Source organism: Pomacea canaliculata, linkage group LG1 (genome assembly GCF_003073045.1).
Source record: "Pomacea canaliculata isolate SZHN2017 linkage group LG1, ASM307304v1, whole genome shotgun sequence".
NCBI lineage: Eukaryota > Metazoa > Mollusca > Gastropoda > Architaenioglossa > Ampullariidae > Pomacea > Pomacea canaliculata.
The window spans coordinates 22,744,484-22,763,922 of record NC_037590.1 but is presented as its reverse complement, the minus strand read 5'-3'; the positions used below and the strand labels follow the sequence as shown (position 1 = coordinate 22,763,922).

Below are 19,439 nucleotides of genomic sequence, written 5' to 3'. Positions count from 1 at the left end.
TGTCCCCTGAATTCCACAGTACACCATATCGTTTCATGTAGAGTGGAGGTGTAAACATCCTTCTACATACACCTCCAGCTGAAATCAGAACTACGCACGTAACTTTTGGAATTTTCGGATAGCCTGACAGCTTAAATTGTAGATCATGGCAGTAACCTGAAATGTAATGCTGTTATTTTTTTGCAACCGATTTTTGAGCGGAAATTCAAGTGTTCATTCCCTGGACATTGTTAGAGGTTTAAGAATAACTTTCGGCAATGACACAGTGATTAGATGGAAATGAAACAAGGCCTCGGCCTGAATAGTCTTGTCAGGATGGAACTGTACATTGAAACTTTGACCGGGACGGCTTTTGAGCTCCGTGTTTCGCCGTTTGAGACTGTCATGTCTGTCAAAGCAAAGATTCAAAGACTGGAAGGTAAATACTGTTTAGCTTTGTTTGTAAAAATTATGTAATCAAAACTGCTAACATAAAATATAGCTCATTGGCTTCAGTTAAATAGTTATAGCTCGAATAAACAAATTTGGGTTTTTGTGGAAGCAAATAACAACATACTTCAATAAATTTTGTTGTTGATCTGAAGCTTTTAGGATTTGACAGAAATGTTTGCTGAGTCAGATTACTAACAACCTTAGATACAGTGTTCTATGCATTCACAGAAGAACTTCTTAGAACTTAAAATAAAGGATATATGGAATAGTGTTTGCTATTGGTAACCTCAGCTATAAATCAATGATCCATGCATTTACAGAAGACAGAATTCTGAACCTTAAAGCAAAGGCAGTGTGAAAATAGCAGTCAGTCAGTACAGGAAGACAATCAGCAGACCACTGAAGGCTTCAGAAAAGAAGTAGAGCAATCCAAACACTTCCATCAAGCATTTAATGAGCAAACATATTTAAATAGTTGGTATTTTAAAAGATTTAAGTTTTACTTTGTATAATAATACCTCATTAAGAACTTTCAAGGGCACACAATTATTTTTAAGGAATATTGCATAGAAGATGGGTGGGTTTAATATTTTTTACAGATGCTGTAAATTCAAGAGAGAATCATTGTGTGTACATGTTCACATACATGCATGTATGTTGGGGGTGGGGAAAAGTCAGTATAAATATTGTTTTCAAATACTACAACATTATATATAGTGGCAACCAGATCTAGAATACAAGTTATTTTGGTCTTCAAACTAAATAAATCAAAGTTTACTTGGATTTTAGATTAGATTGCTGTAAAAGTTTAAGTTAAAATCTCTTAAATATAGTTTTAAGCTTAGCTTTCAATAAAATAACAAAGCATCTGTTATAAAACGCTATAAAGTTACACTTATTGAAATAAATGAATGAAAAGTATAAATGGAAAAAAGAACCATGAAAATGTGTATGTAGTCCTTTATTATTTTTTTTCCTTATTTTTTTTCACTTTTCTTTAAAAATACCTGTGGCCATCTGCATGTGTGAATAGAAGTAAAATGTCAAAAAAGTCAAATGAAAATGATCTCTGTCCCACACAATTAAAAGTTTCGTGCCTAGTGCAATGAAGTAAATGGTGAATAGGTAAATGGTCAACAAAACATGCAAGAAGACAAACACAGGATCAGGGTAGGAGAAGGTACAGAGAAAATCCACCAGCACACCAGAACTGGCAGAAATGTTTTTACATTTGTCTTCAAGCAAAGACGTAGAATAAAGGGAAGGGACAAGGAATTCTGAACTGGGAGACTCAGAAAAGAAGAAAAGTGACTCTCAGTCTTGTTCAGAGAACAGAAAGTAGATCAAGGAATGGAGATAAAGATGATTAATGAAAGGCTTCCATATCAATTGCATTGGGATCGTGTATTTTAGAACCACTACAAATCTGCTTAGCTGTGAAAAAGAAAAATTGTTGAACATGGCTGAATTGCCCCCCTGCAAAGCAGCCTTCCCTTACACAAGTGGTATTGCAAAGAAAAGAAATAGGGACAGCAGAACCAAAGGCAGAAAAGGAGGGGTCTTACGTGATCTGTACTGAAAGAGCATATAAACTCATAATGGTCCTTCTTGGTTGTCTGTTTCTCTGTTGTACATAGTCTGCTTCTGATCATGCCATCAAAAATCACTTTTTGAAATACTAATGTTAGCTCATATGGTCTCTTGAACTAAAACTTTTAGTAGTGTACATGATCTTGCTGCTGATGCAGTGACTGGTTTGCAATGATCATGGTGTTCAGAATGTTGTTGGCTATTTTAACATTTGTACAACCCTATATTCAGTTTTATTATATATTATCAGTTGCCAAAATTTGATAATCCTTTATCATTGCAGTCTTCATATTTTATTTAATAATATTATGCATATAAACTTTCTTCTAACCATAATCTTTTTTTATCTTAATTGTCAGTAAGTTTGAGTTCAGCAAAACAGATTATTATTGTACATATTTATTAGTTCCACTTCATAATTTGCTGATAGTTGCTGCATTTATGTGGCACTCTGCTGAATGCTAAAATATATTGATAGGAGATAAAGAAGAAGCTAGGCATGATCAATGTTTGGACATTCTTTTTGTAATTATTAAACCTTTCATTTGCTTACTTAAATTAAGCTCAACCATTGCTTTTTAAGGATAAAAATCTAATGCTACATATGATGTATTTGTGCAAGATAAACAGAGAGAGAACTAAGCTACTAACAAAGTTACTAGTACTATGTGGTGTGTAACTACTCCTGGTGCATAAGTACTCATGTTGCAGAAAAGATTTTTACTTTCTGTGAAATTGTTTTAAGTGGTTAAAGATCCATGACATTATCATATGCCTGGAAGTGGAATGGAAATGTTCCTGGGGTGGAATGGAAAAGTAGCACATTGGAAACTTGTTTCTGTGAGTGCATAAAGGTGGCTTGGAGATTGAAGATGCAGAAATAAAGTCCTGTTGTTTATTTATGATATGTATTCTCTTGAGCAAAATAGCATCTGTCATGAACATGTATATTGTTTAAATGCAGGAATTCCCATCTCCCATCAGCATCTGATATGGCAGTCCATAGAACTGGAGGATGATTACTGCCTGCATGATTATCAGATCCACAATGGTGCCACTCTTAAGCTGGTACTGGCCTTGAGGGGTGGGCCCATCAATACACGCAGAAGTGAGTTTTAATGTGATAGGATACTTTTGATAATATGCTTTTTATTTATAGCTTGCCATTTTTTGCCATGTTGGTACACTAGCTTTGCCTTCTTAACGACTTTTTAATATTTAGTATGGTTTTTATTATTATTACATGGTATTGCCATTGCTTGCAGAAGATGAACAATTTATTTTCTGAAATTTAATATTTACCAAATAAAAGGTCATTACAAGAGGGATAAAATATACACAACAACAATATTAGTTTTATGCAAAACTCAGTTCAAAACATGTCATACTCTGCATATTCAAGAAGAATCAAGCTTGCTTATTGTGCTTTTTGCAGATATTGAGTCATGTAAATACTTGGTTTAGTTCCAGTTGAGGATACAGCTTTGAGGGAAATGGCTGAGTACATGGAAGCCAACAAGGATGAAATCCTGGACAAGTTGCCAGACAACCGTAATGTGACTCTTCTTGTTTTTCGTGAAGGGGATCAACTTAATTTTTTTCGAGTAGTGGATCGAGGTGATGGAACATTAACACCTCTGTCAGAAACACTAAGGTAATTGCAAATTTATGCTCAGATAATACTAGATTTTTAAAAATTTCGATAATTATCCTTGATTTTCCAATCACCGTGTCATGCCGTAGTGTTCTGGAGGTTCTTTTATGTGTCGGTGTAAACCATTTATCATCACAATAGTTGACACTGTGGACACTTTATGTCTTTATATCTGGGATTTTTTTGTTACCATTGGTAGCGTTAGAGCATGAGCTGTATGAATGCTAACATTTGCCAGTATGGCTGCCTTGTAAAAGAGAAAATAATTGTTCATCTTTATTCTTAGATTTTGCAAGTCAATATTATCCATATTTATAGATTGGTTTTATTTACCATCAGGTTGTTCACAGTATATGAGAATATATTAATACTCCATCTTACATTGTTTATAATATCTACATCCCTTCCTACCTTCATCCATTGCTTTACGTTCTACTCTTGTACCTCATCTTTGTATTGTTCAGTGTGCCTTACTGTCCACTGGCTATTATCTTTCATTTATCATTAAAGGTCTGTGCAGAGAGTGCGATCTATCTTGGTTGTGATGCTGTGTGTTATAAGTTCCCATTATTATTAATATCAGAAACACCAAAACTACATCCATCACATTAAAAAATTCTGAAAGCAAGAGTCCTGGTGGAGCTTAATCATAACCAAGAATTTATAAACAGATGTCTAAATACAAAGAATATATTTTGACCCACCATTTATGTTTTGCCTCACTATTACTTTTATATTTGTTATTTTAGTGATTGTCATAATTTTTATGAAAAATCAAGAAGCACAAATTTCTAAGTAGAAAGATACCGATATCAAGAAGAGAGTTTTTAAAAAAGCATGTAAAGTGCTATTTCCTTTTTTCTTGTGAGTAAATTAAGGTGATAATAAACATTTTATGTACAAGCTGCAGTGAAAAAAAAAGCATGAAATTACTGCACATAATCTTTCATGTAAATCCCTCCCTCCCCACCTGTTTTCTTTGTCACATTTATTTGAACTCTGGAAAGACAAATAAATGACACCAAGATCACGTAGGTCAGTTTTACCCTCAGGAAAGGTAGGGGTAAAGACTGTTAAACAGAAGTAAATTTATAACAGCATTAGCATGAGTGACACCTTAATCCCTTTCAGATTGTTCTTAGTTGTAGAAAAGGCTGATGGATTACCAATGTTTTTTGTGCGGGTCACCTCAACTGCACCTAATCTGTGCAATGTGCACTCCCTAATCCATTTTCATGACCAGTCTGTGTATGTGGAGTGGGTGTCATTTTACAATGTTAGTTACCTTGGAATAAGATAAAGATGTTGGAATCTGTCTTGGTGTTTACTTTATTTTTTTTTTCCTTAATCATTTTTTTTTTTAGTTTAATTTGTTGAAAAAGCCTTTCACCTCATTCTGACTGCTGCACCTGCCCATACTGTGCTTCAGTGTTGTAATCAGCTATTATTTACAGAGAAATGTTTACTTTTTTAATCCTGTCACTGTAAGGTGAGACAACTATTAAAATAATCCTCTCATTTTAAGGTGCAATCACACATGTACACATGACACATGCTAGTTTTTTCAAAAGCCCAGCTATTTGAGGTACTTCACCTGGAGTGATGTTTTCTCTGTTACACATTAGCAGGGCTTCTGCTTACGCAAAAAATTGCGTACAGTACGCATTAAAAGTTCGGAGGACCCCTTCAATTTTCGTCGATGGGGTCACATTCAAAGTTGGGCGAAGAACAGGGACCCCTAAAAAATCTGAAGAAGGGGTCCCTGGGACCCCAAAGAATTTAGCCTTAGCAGAAGCCCTGCATTAGTAAGAAATCCTTACTAAAACATTATTCTCTTAAATAAATCTTTACCTTTTAAAATGTAAGCTTATTAATGTAGCAGAAAGTGGAACAAAAACTGGTAGTGAATAGCAGACCATCTTTTTAAACAAAAGTCCCCAGAATACGCTGTACCAAAGCTTAAATTAAGCAGAAACTAGGGCTGTTGCTAAAGTGCTTGTCACCATGATGGTAAGAGTTTGGTGTTGTGGGTTTGGATGTTAGCTCAGATATGTCTCTCTGGATGAGACACCTGTTTATAGAGCTGACCATTAGTGGTTTTCTCCAAGAATTCCAGTTTCCTGCAGACAGAGAAAGTGTTTGTGTGTGTGTGAGATAGAGTTATAATTTGAATTATGGTGAATTAATCTGTTAGATGCATTTGGTGCCTGCTGACAAGTGTGTGCTAAAACTACTTCATTTATGTGTATACATGTAAAGCACCTTGAGCCCATGTTTGATAGTAGAGAGGGTACTTAATTCTTATTATTATGAAAATGAGGCTGTGCCTGACTGGCATGACAGCTTTCATGCCCGTCTGTTGTTTCTTGATGTACTTGGTTTGTGACATGCATGACATGCTTGTGTGTTCTTCATTGACTGAGCTTTGGTGTCTGCTCTGATTTTATGGTCGATTTTATCTGCGGTGTCTTGTTGTTCATGATGGTTTGTATAGTCTCTATACAAATGCTGTGTTGATAATACCTCTTATTATGGAATGATGTTGGGCCCCAAACTTTGTGTTATATGTTTGTGTACTGTACAGTGCATAAAGCTACTTGTCAAGTAGGAGATGTTCAATTTAAATCATGTTATTATTTTATTATCTGTGATAAAGTCATGTGTGATTAAATTGATTTAAAACTGTCTACTAAAATAAGCATCAACATGCTTAGTTTTGAAATTTAATGTGATTTTAACAGGAAGAGAAAGAAACAGTTTATTTCAATTAATTTGTAATTAAATGATATTCTTCCATACTTGCATGTTTTCAATAGTACTGTTGTGTTTAAATACTTGTATTATACATCCTGTTTACAAGTACAGAATTTTGTTTTTTGAGTGGGTGTAAAAGTGGGCAGACTGTTTTGTGCTATATTTGCAGCACATCAGTATACAACCTCAATGAGGAGGAGGAGGAAGAAGAGGTTCACACTAAAGAGAAAGTGGAAGAAAATGACAAGATGAAAGAAAAGTTGGACCAGCTCAGAATCAACATGGAGAAGATGAGCCTCACCAGAAAGGTAGCTATATTTCAGATTAAATATAAATAGCACTTGTTATCTAAAATTACAGACATAAGTCCTTCAAATAATAAGACTTAAAAGACTGATAGAAAAAAAGCATTTCTGCTAATTATATCCCAGAGGATTAGCTACTAAAACTTAAGGTTTGCTGTATCATTGCTTGTATTTTTAATGAATAACTAACATTTACACAAAACATCACTTAATAGTCTTCGGAAACTTTACCTGGCTCACCTTCCTTAACATATTGTGATGTATGCCATTGAAATACTCAGGTACACACGAAGCATTTTTAAAAAATCATCCAAAAATACCTAAAAGTGATAAGAGAAAAAAACAAGAACTATAATTTAAATTCAAACCATGCAGAAATGAACTGTTCTTGATTTGATACAGATAGGCATTTTCTATCAAATCTTAAAGAAAGCAGGCATCTCCAGTGCCCTTTCTTAATTTTATTTTCAGACATATTGTTATTTCTTGTAAAAGATTGCCATCTGTTTTATTTGGATCTAGGCATTCCAAATTTCTTTGTCTGATCTGTAGTTTGCCAAGCGTAAAGATTTGTTTGACTCTTCTTATTTTTTACAATTTCTTGATTGATGAAGAGTAGGCAAAAGTCGACAGACAAATTTTTGCGGCTTGTAGTCCTGGTAAAGAGATGAAATTTAGTTGTGGTGGAAAGGGATGAAAATTTTTGCACCACTCAATGTTGTTATATCCTCTTCACAGTTGTTTAAAAACCCTGCAGCGTGATGTTTAGGATTTTCAGAATCTGTACACTTGCATTAACTGACATTCTTTTTTCCTGTTAATTGACAGAAATTCAGAAACGTTAAAGAAAGGGTATGATAGTATTTTGGTCCATGTGCACATATTGTGCTAATGTAAGATAATTAAACATTGCATACAGCTTATGTACAGGCTTTGGAAAAAAGCATAGTGGGCTTGGATTCAATTAGACATGGCTTGATGAACATCTCAGCTATTAATGAAGATTATAAAATTGACCGTATCTTTTATTTGTGGCATAGAAAAGACCAAAGCCACCTTCTTCAGGCCGCACCAGTCACTCAGGGACACATCTTCGGCTGCGCCATCTCTCAAGTGGTGGCCATTCATTCAGCAACACATTCAACAAAAATGCCTGCTTGCCACCTGTTGGGCAAACATTTCCCTCTGCAAGCACCACCACTTTGACCACATCCTCAGCAGTGGCAGCTTCATCGGCTGCTGCAGCATTTAGCACCTATTCAGCAGCTGCTGAAAAACTTGCTGAGGCTGCAGCTGCAGCAGCTGGTGGTGAGGGCAGAGATAAGTCGTCTTCAGCGCCTAGCCTTCTGTTAACAACGGTCAATGCAAGGCACCCCAGTCCTTCCACAGAGGATGCTACTGGAGAGGCAGGAGACTTGTCACAAACTTCTGAGTTGCCGAGACCCAAGTCAGATTTATTAGAATGCAAAACTGGCTCTCCAGTTGCTTTCTCCAGAAAAGATTTGCATACATTAGCTTCTACCTCAGAAAGCTTGCTAACCCATAAGAACTCCATGGGAGATGGAGGGTTGCTGGAAACGCTTGGGGAAGTTCTCAAGAGATCGCCCTTGACAGCTCGGAAGGATATGACTGTTAGTGGTCTACGGGCAGATGGTTTTTCAAGGCCCACAACTTCCAGTCGTTTCCCTGGGGTGGATCGGCGTAAGGAGATTGCTCTTGAGAACCTTACCACAGGAGAAGCACGCACAATGTCTGGGATACTCCGTCAAGCATCTATTGAAAAGCTTGGCACCTCTCATATGGGCACTATTGTTTCTAGTGCTAGCAAGTCCCGTCTCAGCAACTATTGTATCCAAGAGGCCCACATCCCAACCCCTGAGGGTAGAATAATGGTAAATATTTACTGGTGACCTATTTTCCTACTTCTCTTTCTTTGTGTTTTATCTTCTTGTCTAGATGTTTAGACAATGACTGAACCAGGGACAGAATGACTGCAATAGATAATGTTCCAGTTGTGAAATTGACCTTTTAACTGGACGGATGTCATCAAATATGCGACTGTTTGGCAAACTTTCATGTGAAGATCATGGTCAAAGCATGTAAGACATGGTCATTTGACATAATGTGTCTGGCTAAAAAGTTCCTTTAAGGCTTTATAGCCAATAACAAAAAAAAGATTAGTGAAGGGGAGGGAATGCAGTCAAAACTCCGCCCCACAGAAGTTTTGATGTTGCATCTTACATTTGCCACATTTTATCAAAACATCTTATACTATTTCTTGTAAAATCCCCGTTGTAATTTAAAACTTCACTCTTCATAGTTTAAAATACTTAAAATCCTTGCTTTTTAAATTTCTGTTATTTTTTCATCCTAAGTAGTTATGTCTTCATTTAGGTAAATTGTTTTCTGGCTCCTTCTTCTTAAATGATGGATGGCTTGTTTATTTTTGTTCGCAAATCCTGAATTAATCATGTTCTTTTTATAGTCTGGTACAACAAGATTAAGAATGTCAGCAAGTCGAGAAGGGCGGATTATGACCTCATCGCATCGACTGCCACCAGTCAAGGCCAAAAAGAAAGCAAGCAAACGTTGCTATGTATGTGCAAAAAAGACAGGATTAGCTACAAGTTACCAATGCAGGTAGACAATATCTGTCATCGGGGTTATTTTTGTTTCTTTTTATTTTTGGTCAATATGCAAACCTGTTTCTTAGCTTCCATGTAAAAGATTGAAAGAAATTATTGAATTGGGAATGCATAAGCACTGACTCTTTTGGTAGAATGAAAACTTAAAAATGCTGTGTTTAGTTGTATTGCCGTTGAAATTTAAAACTTCAGCATGACTATTTACTTTCCAGAACATGTATAATCCAGCTTTATTAACATCCACATTACCTTAAAAAAAAAAAAAAACAACTTAAGATTTATGCTCATCCATAATCACATTGGTGTGGAAGTTCCTTATCTCAGCATTTCATCCTTTTGCTTGTAGGTCATTTTTCTGGGACATGATAATTCCCTTACCTAAAATAGTCACATTTATGGGCAGTTACACGTATAGCAAGTAGTGTATATATGAGGGTACATGTAATGAGAGTTGAAATTATACTTGATGACAGTTATGCTGCTTTGTTTTGCTATGGCAGATATGGAATAGGGTATAGTATTCATCTCCATAGCTATTCTAAACAAAAATAGAATAATTTAGACATTGTGCATGATGGTTAGAGTTGTATATGAGTTTCAGATACAGATCACAAGTGTCTTCAACTTATGTCTTTAATACCATAGTTATAATTACTATTTTCATTCTTATATCACAGATAATTTAGTAAAATAGCTAGTCTAGATGTATGTTTTGTCATGTAGTTATCTGTTGCTGTTGTAAGTTTTTTTCCAATTGGTAATTTGTGTTTCTACAGATGTGGCAACAACTTTTGTGCCTCACATCGCTATGCAGAATCTCACGACTGTACTTTTGACTACAAGTCTGAGGGTCGCAAGCTGCTAGAACAAAACAATCCTGTTGTCACTGCCCCAAAGTTGCCGAAAATATAAACAAGTTTCAGCCTTGGGCATTTTCAAAGAAGAACATAAACTTCAAGGGGCCTAGGTTCTTTCTTGTTCATTTTTGTTATTTGTGTGAAAGCATACATGTAGTTAGAATCTGTATTATCCTTTATGAAGTGTTCCTCCCCAGGATTTTTTTTTAATGGGACCAAAGTGAGAACAGCATTTTTTTCCCTGATCTTAAAATTTTGACAAATTTAAGATTTATTTTAGAGCATCATCTGTTTTCTCTTTAACCAATTTTTTTACTATATTTGCAACAGCAGGAACAGAGTTCTTCTCAGTCTTTAAATTGTGTGAAGGGAAAGGATGAAGATGGAGTGAAATCAATCCATCGTTTCTCTATGGAGTTTATACTCTAGCTTGTTACAGATCAACCTATACTGTGATGACCATTGTGTCCTATAAGGTATGAATGATGATGTTGACAAAATGGCATGCAGCATGTGTATATGAAAGAGAAATGTTTAGGACAATAGTATAGAACAATTTTTTATACTGAAGATATTAAATTTTTGTAATAACATTTTTGAAAGGAATTTTAGTCGTGTAATATTGCATTTGTCCACTATCAGAAGTTGTATTTCCTTTGTACAGGAAACAATTGAGCTATTTTTAAATGCTGCGTATTTTAATGCATTTCTCTAATTTTCCTTTTCTGTCCCACATTTCTATTCTTTCTCTCCTACTGCATACTTATAATCCACCTCAAAGGTACTCTGCTGCTGCAAATGAAACTCTTAAGGTCTTTCGATGAATTGTGATATGGCAAGAGTCTTATCATTGGAGATTGAAATAAACGTCAAAGAAACCTCTTTCATGGCCGTTCTGTTTGGTTTTAAAACAGAAAGAAAATGGCCTCATGCAAGTGTGTTATAGTGTTTGGTTTTTATATATGCTGTGCATAATGTCTGGTTGAAGTGGTTTTAACATCTGGGTGAACATTAGACAGTTACGTTTGCTCCTATAACATATTCTGTACTATGACCATAGTGGTGCATTCCTGGTGGGAGCATATATTGTTCTGGTGAAATATGGTTACTGCCTTTGAACTCATCTGTTTGTTAATAGTTTATAAATGAGGCAGAATATCCTAACATGGCTTTCTACATCCAGACAGACTGGCTTGTTTTGCACTCAAAAAACTCGCAACTAAATTCTTGTGTGAGATATAACTTCACCGACAGCTGTTACTTGTTATATTTGTCCAGAATCAGTTTTGACATTTTGATGTTCAAAAGTCCTTACTTAGCTGCTGCTATTTAAATGTCTTACAGATGCATACCATGTCTAGAAATGTCTACATGAAAATGTGTGCCTGTGGGAAGCAAGTGTGTATGAGTGAAAGCACATGCACAGTTAACAGTTATGCTGTTTTTCTATTTTTGTGTGTTTGAACATAATCTTAAATGTTTGAGCTAGCGTGGCATAAATATTTTCATTTATTTTGGTATGTGTGAGTGTACCAGCATTTCTTACTACATAATCTGTAAATATTCTTTAATTTTATTGGCATAACCTTTAATATTTCTTCTACAATTATTAGATTTCTGTATCTATTGTGTATCCTTCAAATACTATAGGAAACAGCCATTAGAGGTTCCTCGGCATATTTTCATGAAGTGATAAACATTATTTGAAGATTATGGGACAGAGGAAATGTTGTGATGGTAATTTTACATTCCAAGTGCTTAGTGGTAAACTCTGAGTTAAGGCATGTAGTAGTGCTAGAATTCATTCATGGTGATTGGTAGTAGCTCTTCATTCCAAACCTTTTCCTTCCAAGTACTGTGTATAACTTTGATGTTAATCGAGATGAAGCCTGAAGTCTTTTAGCAGTTTTCTTGAGTTAAAACTATATTTCAAAAGGGAGACTAGTCTATTAGGCAGATTTTTTTTTTTTTTTTGAATAAAATTTGCAGTTGAGGAGCAATATATAAATGTAAACAAATCTTAGTGCATTTTACTGTAAAATAAATTGAATAATAGCTATGAATAATTTTAGGAGACATAAAATGCACTAATGCTGTGAAATGGCTCATGGTACCCAGTAGAATCTATCAGCTTGCAAATGCACAGAAGATGGTTGATAAGGTAGTGTGAATAGTAAGTTCTGCTGCTTTAAAGGTGGTTTTAGTGAATGGGAGGTGGACGCAGAAAGAAGATTACCTGTGAAGACAATCCCTGTAGATGATGACAGCAATGCAACCTGCTTCTGGGTGAAGAAAAGACATGTTCTGGTAGCCTGCCAGAATGAGTTTTTTGCACTAGTCATCAACGTTATGGTTTCAGTGATGAATAAAATGTCCGTCATGCCCAAAGGTATAGTCAGAACATAGATCAACAGCTAAGCAGCTTACAGGATTCACCAACTGTAGCAAAGTCTCCTGGTGCATGTTGATCACCACACAGGAATTGAAACAGGCCCATTGCAATGGAAGAGAAGCACGAGTGACACAAATGAAACTATATCATTGAACTGGAGTCTAACATATGAAGCACGACACAACAGGACCTTATCAATAATTCTGTGTATTCAAGAAGATACACTTTAAAATAGACGTATTTTTTTGAGAAAACTCAATTCTCGGTTGGATTTTAATTGCATTTTGAAGAAAATGACAACCCTAAATCTTCCATGTTTATGTTCTATTATACTCATGTGATTGAATGTTGTGCACTATAAACAAGCGTGAATAAAAATGATGCTTAAAAATGTTGGTCACCTGGACAGAGAACGTGGTTGTTTGGTTTTAATATTTGAAGGTAAGGATGGTGCATGTAATGTTTATTTGCAAGATCAATTTTTACCTTATCTACACATGTGTTGTGTAAATGTACATAGATGTTATACAGGTTACAGATCTAACAATCTGCAAATCTAAGATAGCAGCAAAATGATTATGTTTCCTTGAACGTGACCATTGCATAGCTGGTCTGATGGGAAAGTCATAAGGTTGTTGGGAGTAATAAGAATGAAAGAGCTAACATTGTATCATCTTTTTCAATAATGTATTGTAAAATATGACACTAAACTTTTATAGTACACTTCTAACAAAACTTTTTTTCCTAACTGTTTTGTCTAAATGTTTGAATCTTTTTAAAATTTCAATTGCTTAGGTCAGCACCAATTCCAACAGTAAATTGACAAAAGCCATGCCTCCTTCTGAACTGTATGCTGTCTTATACCTTAAAATCATATCCATCACTAACAGGTTACAGTAATTTTTCTACTAAAAATTATAATAATGTATGTCCCAAGTTTCATAAGTGTAGTGTGGGGTTGTTTAAGCACTATGTAATTTAGAACTTGGTCATGCACAGCAAGATTATCAGCATTCAGACAAAATATTTGATGGTCAATAAGTTTGATTTTGATTGAAAACTAAGAAATGCATCTTTCAGTTTTGCTACTTATTTTGCTGTCTATTATGGGGTGGGCAGATAAGAGTAGCACCTCTAAAGTCATACTTTGGCTCGGAATACCCTTAAAATCCTGTGGCAAAACCAGCAAGTGCAGAGACACTCAAGCTGCAGTCACAAACTTGCACAGAGGACTCAGAGCATAGGGTTGCTAATTGACTGGACTGTTCAGACTGAAGCAGCAGTGGAGTTCCACAGCCCTTTGAGTGACTAAACAACCTTGTTCATGATTGTTCTGCTCACCTCCTTAGACATAAGGGGTTAGAACAAAATGTCCTGAACATAGTCTGTTTCTTTCACCCTGGCCAGCATACTATGGATGGTAGGGATCTCCAGCAGCAGTTCCCCTCCTCCCCACCCCTCAAAAAAAGGTGACAGTACTTACCCTTATCACCAATGAACAATTTGCTATTGTTTTATTTCATTTTGGAATAGTCTCCCCTTTACTATATTGGGGATTCCAGAGGTTTTTTTTCACTGTTGTCCTGGCAAAACTTAACCTGTGAAGTCATGGCAAGGCTTAATGTGTGAAGCCCTGATCAGGCTTGTTAGAAGAGATTTAATCTATTTACTTGAAAGCCTGCGGCCTGTGCTCCTCAAGGAGTAACAAGACTAAGCAACTTAAGAACCTGTTAGCCAAGTCTGAGTCAGGCTTTTTTTAATTTTTGTAATCAGATTGGTTGTAAATTAGTAATTGAGGAATATTTGATTAGTAGTATTGTAAATTTAAAACTGAATGATTGTTAAGAGTTTAAAGACTGTGTTTTTCTGTCCAAGCTTTTTTTCTTTTGTGTTCTTTGTATATTGGAGCACCGAATCTTCCTAGGCTTTGAGAGAGGCAGCCAGGAGAAAGACTGTAGTGTGCGTTCTTTTCATATTGGAGCTTCAAACCTGATGGAGGAGGCTTCAAAGAGGACTTTCTATATGCAGTACCACCAAAACTGGTGTACATAATTATAAATACCATGCTTTCCTTAAATAAGTTGGAAAAAAAAAAGAAAAACTCTCACCAAATTTAATGAGCCCTAGTACAAGAAACCATTGTTTTAAAAGAAATGTCATATGGACGTAGAGCACTTGAATCACTTCATTCTGGCATTTATACATACAATATTATGAATGACGATGTAACAGCTCACTTAGTCCTAAAACACACACCCCCACAAAACATTAGGACTGCTTCTGTTCTTCCCATTCTTCTGGTGCCAGAGTCTTCAGCTGAATGGCATGTATTTTCTTCATTTCATCTTCAAGGGCTGCATGCACTAGTCTGAAACCAAATGACCAGCATTATTCTTGCAAAAGGCTTTTTTCAGATATATTTGTATCTGTAAGAAGATAATAACCAGCATAATTATGCCACAACTGTTATATTTGATTGCTTGACAACAATGATAGTATGATAATGCATGGTTACAATTTTAACTCCCTGCCAAAAGTTTGCAGATGCTATTTAACTGGCAGTGTCACTCTTCAGTAAATTGCTAATAGCAATAGCTATAAAGATTTAATGAAAAGTCACAGTACATAAGCTTATGTACCAATGAATTCAGAAGTTTGTATACTTCAATTATCATTACCTATGTCTTTTGATGGCTGGTTTGACATCTCTGAACTTTGGTGAAACAACCAAAACTTGAAATTTTGCTCCACATCCATCTGACATATCTTCAACTTCCTGCAATTAAAACCATACAATGGTGACAAATTTTATTATCCCTAAGTTTGAAAAGTTAAAGTGCAACTTACCTGAGCATAAAGAGACTGCATGACAATGTATGCAATTTTTTTTTTTTTTTTTTTTTTTTCATCCATGTTCCGTCTTCAAATTAAGGAACAAATGTATTGACTCTCACATAATTTTAACCGATTAAAAAATAAAACCACCCGGTTCATGAAAGGTGTTTCATTAAAGACAGACAACTCTGCGCCCCACTCCCCTTTGTTCAGTCTGCTCATCACCATTCTTCTCTGTTTTTCAAAAAGACGTCTTCTTTGATTTATCTGCCAATCTATCCACAAATCACAAAAATCAAACATCTATGTTTTTTCCCTCCTGATTGCCCGTCATTGTTTCACTATTGCAACTAATGTTCAAAATAAATTTTAGACTTTAAGAGCTAAATTGTACAGTACAATATATTCGTGATCATGTTACTAACAATATGCGTTGCTTCCAGGTTCTCCTTAAGTTTTTCTTCTATAACATCCTTCGACACCCCCATATTGGCTGTCTTCTATGAGAGAAATTCAAGTAGAAGGGATACTACTCGCAAACAGCCAGAAGAGTCGTGTTCCTTGCTTGTCCAGAGAAGCAGACGACGTGAGCATGGGCAGTTACTCTTAATTGTAAAGGCGTTCAAAGTTTAGCTACGCTGGAGGGAAACCCCATACCAGTGTGATTATGGTATTTTTGACACATGTATATATTACTTTGAACGAACATTGTTGTGCAACAACTGTTGAGCAGAAAAAAATTCTAAAAGTATCTGAAAAAAATTCAGAAGTAAAAACAATGATAAAATTCAGTGTGTATGAATGCTCCGTAGAACCAAGTTTTGGTGGTTTTATTATTACAGCTTGCATTAAATTATAAAAAAAGAATTAACTGTCTAAAAAAACTAGAACGAAGGAAATAGATGAATTTATTACTTTCTTTTGGAGAAAACTTTATGACGTTTCGTTAGGCGATAAGAATATTAAAAAATTTAAACTATAGAAATCAAATGCAAGTAGATTTTATGAGCATAGATCTCTAATGCCAAAAGTTTTTCTGTAAGCTTAAATACTACATCAATCAACTGAAGACATTCATCCTGATAAATATATGTCATTGTTTCATCATTCAGTACACAAAGTGAAAAAAATTTGTGATTATCAAGTTTTTGAGAAAAGCTGTTTGTTACTTTTTTGCAGATTAAATTGTGCACCTTTTGATAGATCAACATGAAAACATGCAGCTGGTTTTTAGGTGTTGCTGGGTTAACAGCTAGTTTTGCAGTACTGTGCAATCTGCCAGTTAACCCGTTTATCCTACAACCAGAGCCTGCTACCTTGGCATATCTTGCTGATATAACTTTACAAACACTGGATCTCATGCCACGAAAATTCAAGGTTTTTGTCAGAAACAGCAGTGATTAACAGAGATCAGTAAACTCTTAAATATCAGTTTAATTCCCTTACAATGAAAGGAAGTAACAAAATCACTTCACTTGCCTCTAAAAATAAGCTTACTTCGATGCATGACTAAAGAGTTTATTATTAATTCCTTTCCATAAATCAATAATTTTTTTATTATGAGGCTTTGTGTGCTCCACTTCTTCCTGTCTCCTGCTTTCCTGCCTGTTTTAATGACTGCTGATTTTTTTTATAAAAAAGGCAATTTAAATATTTTTGCAGGGATGAAAGAGCATGAAATAGATTTATTTTACTTCTGCAAAAGTCAAGATCTTGAGACAGTAATGGTATGACAAGTAAAGTATTTCAGATACCTGTTGTTTATGTTTTCAAAGAATTCGTAAACACATTGTACCTTTTTATTATAATTTATTTTACACAGGCTAAAGAACTTTGGGAAGCCTCAGGTGCTGTGATTATGGTAGTCCGTCGGCCAGGATGCTTACTTTGCCGTGAGGTAGTGAAACATGTTGCTGCAGTTTATCATCTGCTGCATCATACCCATTTCACATCAAAGGACTAAAAAATAATATATACACTTTGTGTGACTTGTAGGCATGTCAGGTAAAAATGTGTTTTATGTACCTGTATGAGTAGATTTGTGATTTTATAACTTTTCAGAGCCTAACAAGCATTTTCAAATCTTTAGAATTAGTTCTGTGTTTTTAAACATTTGTAATTTTATTATCTTACAGGAAGCACTTGAACTGTCAAAACTGAAAGCCGAACTGACCCTGAGACATGTTCCACTATATGCTGTGGTCCATGAATCACTGGGTGTGGAGCAGTTCTCCCCCTTCTTCAAAGGTGATGGAATTTTCCTTGATGCTGAGGTATGTTGTGTCATTATTGTTTTGTTTTGTATTTTATCTTTTGCCTGCTTTAGTAAAGGCTACCATAGGGCATAGGCTAACTCTTTCAAACATCTGTCTTCTTCAGCTTCAACCTAAGTTTTTTCGCCAGAGTAAACTTTATATTCATTTATCTCTTCAGTAGTTGACAAAACAGTTTCGCTGGTCCACTGGTAGTGGCATCAGGCTTATGCAAATCCAAATGCCAAGTAGTCCTGATATACATGTAGTCACATTTTAAATGTTAGCTTTCCCCCCTTCCTTTCAGTACATTATATTGTTATATCGCTTGCAGAAACATTTCTATGGTCCAGTGGAAAGGCGCATGTTTTTATCTGGCTTACTGAGAGCCACAGTATGGAAAAACATCATTCGCAGTTGGAAGAGGGGTGTGAATGGTAACCTTGAAGGCGAGGGAAGAATTCTTGGTGGTACTGTATCAGACAAAATGACTTTTTCATAATTCAGCTATTTTTATACATTTAAACAAAATGTTAAAAGCCATTAACAGAGAGGTCATCTTTAATTGAAATATTTCACAGCCATATGCTACCTAATGTTTCTCTAAACATGTCAAAAGTTTAATTGCGAAGTACAAGTTGAAAATATTTGTACTGAATATTTGCCATATTCTCTATGCTTTGCATGAGCGTGTATTTGTAATGTTCTGCTATTTAGTTCAAAGACTTCCTAAATTTTAAGCTTCTAAAGCAGTATTCTAAAGATGCTTAGTGATGTAGTCTAAATTTTCTATAAAGCATTCAGACCAATGTTTGTTAAAATTCATAGACCTTTTTTTTTTTTAAAACAGTTTTCTAGCCAACTCCCTCAAGTTTTATGAACATCACAGCTTGTATTCACATGCTCCAGGAGTTTACAAATTGTAACATTTTTTTTTGTTTGTCTTCTGATAAAACTTTATTTTAAAATTTGATTTGGAGGAAGGACTTCAAAAACCCATTTTTGGTTTTCAGGTATGTTTGTTGTTGGCCCAGCAGACCAAGGCATTTTGTATGAGCACAGGGAGAAAGAGTTTGGGGACATGGCAAGCATCTCCGACATAGCAGCAGCAGTGAGAAAAATTAAATAGCCTACAAATTAATGCTTGAGAATATTCAGTAAGGGGCTGTTAAAATAATAGTTAAAATTGCATATTTTAGGTTTTCAATTGAAAAAGCCATTTAACAATTTGTAAAATGTTATCAAAGTGATAGAATAAACATGGATGTGATTATAAACATAACATTTTGCAGATTTTGTCAGTTTGGTCATCAATATTTTCTGTGTGCCAAATTATTAAAGGTTGTGTATATGAAAACTTATTCCAACCCTTTGGCCAGAGCACAAGATACAAAATCATTTATTGTCTACCAAATAGACATAGACACTGACACTTATGGCAGAGTATAATAGGAAAATAGGAACGTTGGATTGGAAAGTGGGAATCAAACTTTTACTTGTGACTGAAATGCAGGTAACCAGAAGTAGCCATGTTCTCCCAGCATCATCCTGAGAATTGTAGGTAGCCACACTCGTGATCATAGTGTGAAGCACAGGCCTGAATGCCTGTTCTGCTAATTAAGTATGGAGAGGCTAAAAATGACTTTTTTTTAAATGTAACAAAACTTCAAAATAAAGTTCTCATTACCAACCATTTTATCCTGCCATTGAGTCTTAAGTTAAT

At 35.2% G+C, this 19,439-nt stretch overlaps 3 protein-coding genes across 5 annotated transcripts; 2 read left to right on the top strand and 1 right to left on the bottom strand.

Moving 5' to 3' along the window:
* The first annotated feature begins 2 nt into the window (after positions 1–2).
* Positions 3–13,042, top strand: LOC112564766 (AN1-type zinc finger protein 4-like). Of its 2 annotated transcripts, none has more exons than XM_025239840.1 (7): positions 3–418; positions 2,987–3,130; positions 3,458–3,676; positions 6,600–6,738; positions 7,776–8,627; positions 9,221–9,375; positions 10,157–13,042. In XM_025239840.1, the coding sequence occupies exons 3-7, from the start codon at positions 3,516–3,518 to the stop codon at positions 10,290–10,292; spliced, it is 1,443 nt and encodes a 480-aa protein (XP_025095625.1). In that variant the 5' UTR covers positions 3–418; positions 2,987–3,130; positions 3,458–3,515; the 3' UTR covers positions 10,293–13,042. The 2 variants fall into 2 exon arrangements, with proteins under 2 accessions (XP_025095625.1, XP_025095616.1); XM_025239831.1 differs by having other exon boundaries at positions 5–418; positions 3,487–3,676.
* A 1,686-nt stretch (positions 13,043–14,728) lies between these two features.
* Positions 14,729–16,043, bottom strand: LOC112564841 (bolA-like protein 2). Its single transcript, XM_025239917.1, has 3 exons — positions 15,890–16,043; positions 15,308–15,405; positions 14,729–14,997 (listed from the first exon to the last, which is right to left on the bottom strand). Exons 1-3 carry the CDS (start codon positions 15,950–15,952, stop codon positions 14,898–14,900), a joined length of 261 nt encoding a protein of 86 aa, XP_025095702.1. The 5' UTR covers positions 15,953–16,043; the 3' UTR covers positions 14,729–14,897.
* LOC112564824 (redox-regulatory protein FAM213A-like) lies at positions 16,021–19,415 on the top strand. Of its 2 annotated transcripts, none has more exons than XM_025239899.1 (6): positions 16,021–16,134; positions 16,644–16,841; positions 17,287–17,361; positions 17,600–17,737; positions 18,051–18,186; positions 18,730–19,413. In XM_025239899.1, exons 2-6 carry the CDS (start codon positions 16,674–16,676, stop codon positions 18,843–18,845), a joined length of 633 nt encoding a protein of 210 aa, XP_025095684.1. In that variant the 5' UTR covers positions 16,021–16,134; positions 16,644–16,673; the 3' UTR covers positions 18,846–19,413. The 2 variants fall into 2 exon arrangements, with proteins under 2 accessions (XP_025095684.1, XP_025095691.1); XM_025239906.1 differs by having other exon boundaries at positions 16,048–16,149; positions 18,730–19,415.
* The last annotated feature ends 24 nt before the right edge of the window (positions 19,416–19,439 follow it).